The sequence below is a fragment of the Eriocheir sinensis genome, chromosome 57 (genome assembly GCF_024679095.1).
Source record: "Eriocheir sinensis breed Jianghai 21 chromosome 57, ASM2467909v1, whole genome shotgun sequence".
NCBI classification, from domain to species: domain Eukaryota; kingdom Metazoa; phylum Arthropoda; class Malacostraca; order Decapoda; family Varunidae; genus Eriocheir; species Eriocheir sinensis.
Window position 1 is genome coordinate 5,391,299 of NC_066565.1, and position 10,000 is coordinate 5,401,298.

General features: G+C 46.9%; 1 protein-coding gene across 1 annotated transcript in view; it reads left to right on the forward strand.

Annotated features, from left to right (window-relative positions):
- Nucleotides 1–10,000, forward strand: part of LOC126984343 (protein tyrosine phosphatase domain-containing protein 1-like) — a 55,767-nt gene that overhangs the window by 11,258 nt on the left and 34,509 nt on the right. The window contains exons 2-4 of the mRNA XM_050837957.1: nt 1,812–1,932; nt 5,443–5,558; nt 7,386–7,582. Of these exons, the coding sequence (XP_050693914.1) occupies nt 1,813–1,932; nt 5,443–5,558; nt 7,386–7,582 (433 nt within the window). The 5' untranslated portion in view covers nt 1,812. The remainder of the gene's footprint in view (nt 1–1,811; nt 1,933–5,442; nt 5,559–7,385; nt 7,583–10,000) is intronic.

Genomic DNA, 10,000 nt, shown 5'->3' on the forward strand with positions numbered 1-10,000 from the left:
TGGTGGTAGTGTGACCCTTCTTCTGTACCGTGAACCTAAGAAGCCACTCATGAAAACCCGAGTGATCACATTTTTAGCCTTTGGAAATAGGTCATGTGGGGACGGGTGGGGGGAGCGTCTTACAACATTCCTCTGTAATGCCAGGAAGTTGAGGTTAAGAGTCGTGAAATGCCAGGAATTTTAGATTAAGAGAGGAATGTACACACACTCAAATAAGTATCGTTACACATTCAGCACGATACAAACTGACACCAAGGACGAAGCCTTTGATAACACGCTACTCATGTTGGTATCACTGCGTGTGTTGGGTGTGGGCTTACTTGCCTGAACCAACTGAGCGGGTCTCGTAAATGAAGCAGAACTTGAGCCGGCACAGTAACGCTTCATGAAACACACAGGTGGAGTCTTAGCGCTTCATGAAACACACAGGTGGAGTCTTTGTCATAGTGAATTGATCCGTGTTGTATGTAGCACTGTAAGACTGTCGTGTATCGGTGATATAAATCATGCTTTAACACTTCACGCACAAATCAATACTTAAAATTTCGTCCATTTAGGAGACAATGATTATGATAAACACCTTGCGCTATTGTTAGACATCCGCTATAGGAGTATCATATATATTACACATGGTTAGAAAAACAGCACAGACATGGTTGCTTCTATTGTGTTGGAATGTTTTTAGTAATGCTTTTAGCGTTGCAACTTGAAGTTTTTTTTTTCAGATGCCCACAACTTGTTCATGAGAGAAAAGACACGTTCAGTGGCAGCATTAGTTCCAGGATGGCACATTACGAACTGGACTATTACCTGACGTGCGTTGACGGCTGAAATGAAATAGATATCAGTGGCGTCGCGAGAGGGGGTGAACATATGTCCCCGGGCGCAATACTTATGGGGCGCCAAAGTAACCCACACAATTGTCAGTTAAAAACCCTGGCTTCACTTTTATCCTTATTACCCGGGGGAAGGGGTGCGCCAAAGTAACCCACACAATTGTCAGTTAAAAACCCTGGCTTCACTTTTATCCTTATTGCCGGGGAAGGTGCGCCAAAGTAACCCACACAATTGTAAGTTAAAAACCCTAGCTTCACTTTTATCCTTATTACCCAGGGAAGGGGCGCCAGTAACCCACACAATTGTCAGTTAAAAACCCTGGCTTCACTTTTATCCTTATTGCCCGGGGGAAGGGGTGCGCCAAAGTAACCCACACAATTGTCAGTTAAAAACCCTAGCTTCACTTTTATCCTTATTACCCAGGGGAAGGGGTGCGCCAAAGTAACCCACACAATTGTCAGTTAAAAACCCTAGCTTCACTTTTATCCTTATTGCCCGGGGGAAGGGGTGCGCCAAAGTAACCCACACAATTGTCAGTTAAAAACCCTGGCTTCACTTTTATCCTTATTGCCCGGGGGAAGGGGTGCGCCATTACTGACTTGTCCCCGGGCGCCAGCAATCCTCGCGACGTCACGCACTGTGGTTGATGTTTTTGTCTTTGACGTTGGGGAACACTTCTACCCACCGCTGCTACGTATATCATATGAACATTACTGTTTTATAATTTGTGAATGTATAGCTTAAACAAGAGGCACTCAAATCACTCCGTTAACATTATGGTGATATCTGTTATCTCAGTGTCTCCCTCCCTCTCTATCCCTCCCTTACGGGGCTGAGGCGGTGCGGGTGGTCACACTCTTACCAATCCTGCCGAGTTGCTCAGTGTGAAACTCGTAGGACCAACTGTGACGATACTTTTTTGAGTGTGTGTACACCTCTCTCTCTCTCACTCCTCCCCTTTCTCTCTCTTGCAGGATGTCCACGGAAAACGTTAGCGAAGACACCGCGGAGCTACGCCCGGCTGGCCTGTCCCTGGGGCGCCGCGAGATTGTTGTGCACAGTAATTACTCAAGACTCAGCGAGCACTTGAGACAGGTTAGACGGGAAGGGAGGAAACGGAAGGGAAGGGAAGGGAAGGGAGGGAAGGGAAGGAGGGGGGATGGAAGGAATAGACCAATAGAAAGAAAATGAGACAGGTTAGACGGAAAGGGAGGAAGGAAGGGAAGGGAGATGGAAGGAAGGAATAGAGACAAACAGAAAAAGAGAGAAAGAAAGAAAGAGTTAGGTAGAGAGGGAAGAGAAAAGAATGGAAAGAAAGGAAGGAAGAAAGGAAGAAAGAGAGAAGAGAGGAAGGAAGGGAGGGAGGGTGCATGGAACAGGTACAGAAAGTCATTTGTACCTAAAAGCATTCTTCTCTTTAACCACCTATCATCACTATAACTTTTAGGTGTAAGTAGTCATAATAACTGGATATGATAGTTTGTGATAAAGGTAGAAATAACTTATTACTGCATGTATACAATTTTTATATGAATAGCCCAAGTAACGTTTTTTGTAATGTTTTTAATGTTTTTAAATGCTTTTTTGCTTCATTGATTTTATTTATTTTTAATGTACAAATAACTACTAGGGAGCTCTTAAGCCATAATGAATTTTATTTTGTATACAAAATTTAATGTATCACAATTTGACGAATAAAGTATCTATCTATCTGTCTATCTATCTATGGAAGAGAGGAATAGAGACCAATAGAAAGAAAGTGAAGAAAGAAAGAAAGAAAGAGTTAGAAAGAGAGGGGAGAGAAAAGAAAGGAAGAAAGGAAGAAAGAAAGAAAGAAAGAGTTAGAAAGAGAGGGGAGATAAAAGAAAGGAAAGGAAGAAAGAAAGAAAGAAAGAGAGAATAGAGAAAGGTATGAAGGAAGAAAGGGAGGGAGGGAGGAAAGAAGGAAGGAGGGAACGAATGAATGAATGAAGAAAGGAAGGAAAGAAGGAAGAAAGAAAGAAGGGAGGAAAAAAGAGTAAGAGTGGAAGGGAAGGAACAAACAAAGGAAGGAAGGAAGGAAGGAAGGAAAAGAAAGAAAAAGAATGAAAGAGAAAGAAAATGAAGATACGACGAAAGGAAAAGAAGGAAGAGGGAAGGAAAGGAAAGAGAAAGAAAGAAAGAAAGAAAGGAAGGAAGGAAGGAATAGAAGAAGAAAGGAAGAATCTATTATGTTACTTGTCTTCTTTCTTTTCTTCCCTTTCTTTCTTTCTTTCTTTCTTTCTTCTTCCGTTCCTTTCTTCCCCTTTTCGCTTCTTATCTTCCCTTCCCCCTTCTCTTTTCTTCCTTCCTTCTCTTCTTTCTTTTTCTCTTCCTCTCCTCCTTCCTTCCCTTCTTCCATGTTTATCTATCTTTCTTTCCTCCTCTCTTTCTTTCTTCCCTCCTTCCTTCCATTCTTCTCTTCTTTCCTTCTTTCGTTTCTTCCTTCCTTCCATCCTTTGTTTCTATTCATATTCTCTCTCTCTCTCTCTCTCTCTCTCTCTCTCTCTCTCTCTCTCTCTCTCTCTCTCTCTCTCTCTCTCTCTGTTTTTTTTCTTTCTTTTTCTTCCTTCCTTCCTTCCTTCTTTCCTTCCTTCCTTCCTTCCTTTCTTTCTCTCCTGTACATTATCTTTCCTAGCATCCTCCACCAATACAGGGCTCTGTCACGTAGGACTAGAGCTCTCCTGAGGAGAGACAAGGAGAGGCATGTCAGGGGTTTCGCTGAGGGAGTCGAGGGCCATTTAAATGCGAATGACCGTCGACCTGCTTACCGAGCCCTGAAGAAGCTCCGCTCTAAGTCTCCCTCTCAGGTGAGCGCTATCCGAACAGCTGACAGCTGCCTCGTGTCGGACATGGATGGGCAGAGGGCTCATTGGGCTGAGTACTTTGAGCAGCTGTACATGGCGGACCCTCCACGTGGGCAGCTTCCAGTTGCTGGGTTGCAGGTGGCGGATGCTGATCCACCCATTGACGAAAGCCCACCCTCTCTGGTTGAGGTCAGAGAGGCTGTGGCCAAGTTGAGGGGTGGGAAGGCACCTGGCACCTGTAACATCAGTGCGGAGCTGCTCAAAGCTGGGGGTGAGGCCATGATCCACGGGTTGCATGCAGTCTTGACTGCCGTATGGCAGTCCGGTACCATTCCTCCTGACTGGAAGAGGGGGTTGGTCGTCCCTATCTGGAAAGGGAAAGGGGACCGCCAGGACTGCAACAACTACCGTGGTATTACACTGCTCAGTGTGCCAGGCAAGGTGCTTGCCCACCTATTGCTGATGCGAATTCGCAGCCAGCTGCTGAAGCTGCAGAGACCTGAACAGTCTGGGTTCACGCCTGGTAAGTCAACAACTGACCGTATCCTAGCGCTTCGCGTACTGGTGGAGCGCCGACGTGAGTTTCGACAGGGGATGCTTGCAGCCTATGTCGATCTCAAGAAGGCGTTTGATTCAGTGCATCGTGAGGCACTCTGGGATCTTCTGCGACTCCGTGGGATTCCTGCGAGGACTATTGGTTTGCTGACTGGCCTGTATTCTGGGACAGAGAGTGCTGTGAAGTGTGGGGTGGGACTTGTCCAGCTTCTTTCCCGTGAATGCGGGAGTGAGGCAGGGCTGTGTCCTTGCCCCATCGGTTTTCAACACTTGTATGGACTGGGTACTGGGCAGAGTTGTGGACCAGAGTCGTTGCGGAGCATCCATTGGCAATACCAGGGTCAATGACCTTGTTTTTGCTGATGATGCAGTAATCCTGGCGGAGTTACTGGAGGTTTTGGTGATGGCTCTCGAGGCACTGCATGAGGAGGCGAAGCCCTTGGGACTCCAGGTCTCCTGGGCCAAGACCAAGCTACAGGTGTTTGGAGGCTTGCTGGATGACACAGTACAGTCTGTTCATGCGTGTGGCGAGGACGTTGAGATCTCAGAAAGTTTCACGTATCTTGGTAGCGTAGTTCATAACAACGGTGAGTCTGGCCGGGAAGTCTGACGGCGGATTGGTCTGGCCCACGGTGTTATGGACTCGCTCAACACGAGTATATGGCGTTGTCGATACCTGTGCAGAAGGACAAAGATCCGGATCTTCAAGTCCCTTGTGCTCCCTGTCCTACTCTATGGTTGTGAGACATGGACACTAAATGGGGACTTGGAGAGGCAGATTGATGCCTTTGGTAATAAGTGTTTACGCAGAATCATGGGATATCGCTGGAATGACTTTGTGTCAAACCGGCGACTACTCCGTGAGACTGATTCGACATATATTACCTGCATAGTCCGTCAACGCCAACTCCGGCTATACGGGCACGTGGCACGTTACCTGAAGCTGAACCTGCTCATCGGGTTGTCTCTGTCAGAGACAACCCTGAGTGGAGGAGGTCAAGGGGACGCCCAGGGAGTTCGTGGCTTGAGCAAGTCGATAGATCCTGCCGGGAGGTACTCGGGTTGGGAAGGGGGCCTGCATAGAGACTCGCCCGGAGGGACCCCCGGGCTTGGGGTCGTAGAGTGGGCGAGGCGACGCGCCCCTCGGCGTATGCCCCCATTGATTGATTGATTGATCCTCCACCTGGTTCTCACTCACTCACTCACTCTGTCTCCCTCCCAACAGGTTACGCCCACGGAGATCCAGTGTTCGGTTTTCTGCGGTGGGAAGACGTGTAAATATGACAACCCCGACTACTGGCCCGCCGAGGACACCGCTATTCAAGGCGTCTACTCCCACTGGTAAGTATATTAGAGGTGACAGCAGGGTGGCGAGTGAGTTCCTATTGGTGTGTGTGTGTGTGTGTGTGTGTGTGTGTGTGTGTGTGTGTGTGTGTGTGTGTGTGTGTGTGTGTGTGTTTCGTTTTTTCTTCTTCCTTTCTTTTTTTCCTCTTCTTTCCTTCCTCTTCTTTCTTTCTTTCTCTCTTTGTATCTCCTCTTTATTCTTACTCCTTTTCTTTCTTTATTTCTACCGGTTTTCTTTTTTTTTATTTCTACCGATTTTCTTTTTTTTATTTCTACCGATTTTCTTTTTTTGATTTCTACCGATTTCCTTTCTTTATTTCTACCGATTTTCTTTCTTTATTTCTATCGATTTTCTTTCTTTATTTCTACCGATTTTCTTTCTTTATTTCTACCGATTTTCTTTCTTTATTTCTACCGATTTTCTTTCTTTATTTCTACCGATTTTCTTTCTTTATTTCTACCGATTTTCTTTCTTTATTTCTACCGATTTTCTTTCTTTATTTCTATCGATTTTCTTTCTTTATTTCTACCGATTTTCTTTTTTTGATTTCTACCGATTTCCTTTCTTTATTTCTACCGATTTTCTTTCTTTATTTCTACCGATTTCTTTCTTTATTTCTACCGATTTTCTTTCTTTATTTCTACCGATTTTCTTGCTTTATTTCTACTGATTTCCTTTCTTTCTTCCTTCCTTTCTTCCTCTCTGTTTTCTCTTCCACCCTTAACATTATTTTTTTCTTCCTTTTCTCTCCGTCTTTCTTTTCCTTCCTTCTCTCTTTCTTTCCTTTCTCTTCTCTTTCTTTTTCTTTTTTCTTTCTTTCTTTCTTTCTTTCTTTTTTTCTTTCTTTCTTTCCTTTCTCTTCTCTCTATCTTCCTTTCTTTCTTTCTTTCTTTCCTTTCTCTTCTCTCTATCTTCCTTTCGTTCTTTCTTTCCTTCTTTCTTTCTCTCCTTTCGTTTTATCTTTCCTTTCTCTAACTCTTTCTCTCTGTCTTCCTCTCTTTCCTTCTTTCTTTCTTCCTCTCTTTCTTTCTTTCTTTCTTTTCTCTTCTCTCTCTCTCTTTCTTTCCTTTCTCTCTACACTCTCCTTTATTCTCAATGTCATTTATTTTATTCATTTACTTATTCATATTTTTCATGATATATTTTATTATTCAGCCACTTAGTAATATCAATAGCTTAATAAATGTATGTATGTATGTATGTATGTAGTAGTAGTAGTAGTAGTAGTAGTCAGAGGAGGAGGAGGAGGAGGAAGAAGAGGAGGAAGAGGAGGAGGAGGAGGAAGATTGATGAATGAATGACTGATTAAGGTTATGTGTGTGTGTGTGTGTGTGTAATGTGTGTGTGTGTGTGTGTGTGTGTGTGTGTGTGTGTGTGTGTGTGTGTGTTTGTTTGCGTGTGTGTTTTTTCGTCTTCCAACACGTGTCTAGTTTTTTGCCTCCTTTGTTCTTTTTCCTCCTCGTCTTCTTCCTGCTTCTCCTCCTCCTCCTCCTCCTCCTCCTCCTCCTCCTCCTCCTTCTTTTATTTTTCCCCTTTTTTTATCTACGCAACTTCCCCTTCTCTTTCTCCTCCTACCACTTCACTTCCTCTTTCTCCTCCTCCTCCTCCTCCTCCTCCTCCTCTTCCTCCTCCTACTTTTCCTTGTTTTATTTTTCGCTTTTTCTTTATTTTTTTTATCTGCGCAAGTTCCCTTCCTCCTCCTCCTCCTCCTCCTCCTCCTCCTCCTTCTCTTCTTCCTACCATTCTTCCTCCCTCTTCCATTCCTTCTTCTCCTCCCACCACCACCACCACCTCACCTCCCCTTCCCCCCCCTCCGTGCCCAGGGTGACGGACACCATCCTGGCCATGGCCCGCCCCAGCACGGCCGTCATCCAGAGCCGGGACCTGGTGGGCCAGTTCCTGCGGCACGACATCCGCACCGTCATCAACCTGCAGCTGCCGGGGGAGCACGCCTCGTGTGGCGGGCCGCTCACCGAGGCGGGCTTCTCCTACGACCCAGCGGTCTTCATGGAGAACGGCAGTGAGTGGAGCAGGGGGATGGGGGAGAGGGAGGGGGCAGGGTAGAGGGACTGGGGAGAGGGACTGGGGGAGAGGGAGGGGGTAGGGGAGGGGGACTGGGGAGTGTGTGTGGGGAGAGGGAGGGAGCAGGGGAGAGGGACTGGGGGTGAGGGAGAGGGAGTGGTTAATGGAAGGAGTATGTGAGAGGGAGTGAGGGTGAGGGAGAGAGGGAGTGAATGTGGGAGCGGGGAGGAGGTGAGTGTTTTGGTGTGTTTGGGCTGGGGGGAAATTGGCACATGAGTCGGTACACTCCGGGCGTCATGCGGCACTCCGGGTCATTCCGGGCATCCGTAGTGCTCCTGCGAGGAGTGGTGACCTCCTTTGATGCGGCCCACCCAGCTGTTCATCCTCCCTGCCGGGCTGGTCGATAAATGGGTACCTGGGAACACCTGGGAAGGTACACTGTGGCAATCCCGGATTTCACGTTGGCCCGTGTCCCGGGGTGACTGGTTCTTACCCACCACAGGCGCAAAGGGCCAACGGTACGGAGATGAGCACCGCAGCCACGCGCAGCCACAGCGTATGCAGCCACCTTTACCTTTACTTACTGGCCTTTACTCTGAGATTCAGGGTGCTGTGAAGAGTGAGGGGAGGCGTTTCTGGCTTCTTCACTGTTGCTCCAGGCGTGCGGCAGGGGTGCGTTCTTGCTCCATTTTTCAACGCTTGCGTGGACTGGGCATTAGGCAAAGTTGATGAAGTCGTTGCGGAGCATCTGTTGGGAACATCAAAGTTACTGACCTAGTTCTTGCTGATGATGCCGATTGGGGCAAGAGGAACTTGGTGTCCTTCAACGCCTCAAAAACACAGTTTCTCCACCTATCCACTCGACACAATCTTCCAAATAACTATCCCCTATTCTTTGACAACACTCAGCTTTCACCTTACTCAACACTAAACATCCTCGGTCTATCCTTAACTCAAACTCTCAACTGGAAACTTCATATCTCATCTCTTACTAAATCAGCTTCCTCGAGGCTGGGCGTTCTGTATCGTCTCCGCCAGTTCTTCTTCCCCGCACAGTTGCTATCCATTTACAGGGGCCTTGTCCGCCCTCATATGGAGCATGCATCTCACGGGTTGGGGGTCTCCACTCACACAGCTCTCCTTGATAGAGTGGAGTCAAAGGCTCTTCGTCTCATCAACTCTGCTCCTCATACTGATGGTCTTCTACCTCTCAAATTCCGCCGCCATGTTGCCTCTCTTTCTATCTTCTATCGATATTTTCATGCTGACTGCTCTTCTGAACTTGCTAACTGCATGCCTCCCCCCCTCCCGCGGCCCCGCTGCACACGACTTTCTACTCATGTTCATCCCTATACTGTCCAAACCCCTTATGCAAGAGTCAACCAGCATCTTCACTCTTTCATCCCTCACGCTGGTAAACTCTGGAACAATCTTCCTTCATCTGTATTTCCTCCTGCCTACGACTTGAACTCTTTCAAGAGAAGGGTATCAGGACACCTCTCCTCCCGAAATTGACCTCTCTTTTTGGACACTCCTTTGACCTCTATTCAGGAGCAGTAAGTAGCGGGCTTTTTTTTTTAATATTTTTCTTTATGCCCTTGAACTGTCTCCTTAACTGTAAAAAAACAAACAAAAAAACAAACAAACAAACAAACTCGCGGAATCGCTGGAGGTCCTGGAGATGGCCTCCAAGTGCTGCATGAGGAGACGAAGCGCCTGGAAGTGGTCTCCGGGGCCACGCCAAGGTCCAGCCGTTTGGAGGCTTGCTGGGTGACACGGTTCAGTCTGCACGAGGCAACCCTGCGTAGAGATCAAAGGGACGCCCACGCAACTCATATAAGTGGGGCACGTTGATCGATCCAGCGGGGAGGGCCTTGACTTGGACAGGGCTGCCGCGTGGGGGCTGGCTAGGGGGCCGTCGGGTATACACGGCAGTGAGTGTAGCGACGCACCCCTGGGCATATGCTCCCATTAGTCAGACAGTCGCTTCAGGCGGAGCAGATTAAAGCAGTTTATTCCTGTTGCAACAAAATAACGGTCGATTCGATTTGTAGAGGAGGAGGCAATGTGTGTGTGTGTGTGTGTGTGTGTGTGTGAGAGAGAGAGAGAGAGAGAGAGAGAGAGAGAGAGAGAGAGAGAGAGAGAGAGACACGTATTGAAAGTTGAATGATAACGATGATGCAATTAATAACAGCAATTACAACACGTTTTATACTATTGATGAAGATGGTGATAATTATAGGATAGTAATAATAGATAATGATAGACAGTATGCTCTCTCTCTCTCTCTCTCTCTCTCTCTCTCTCTCTCTCTCTCTCTCTCTCTCTTTTTTTTCATTATTCATCAAATATTGGACATACACTGTGAATGGTGTGACGTTATTCTTTGTGTGTGTGTGTGTGTGTGTGTGTGTGT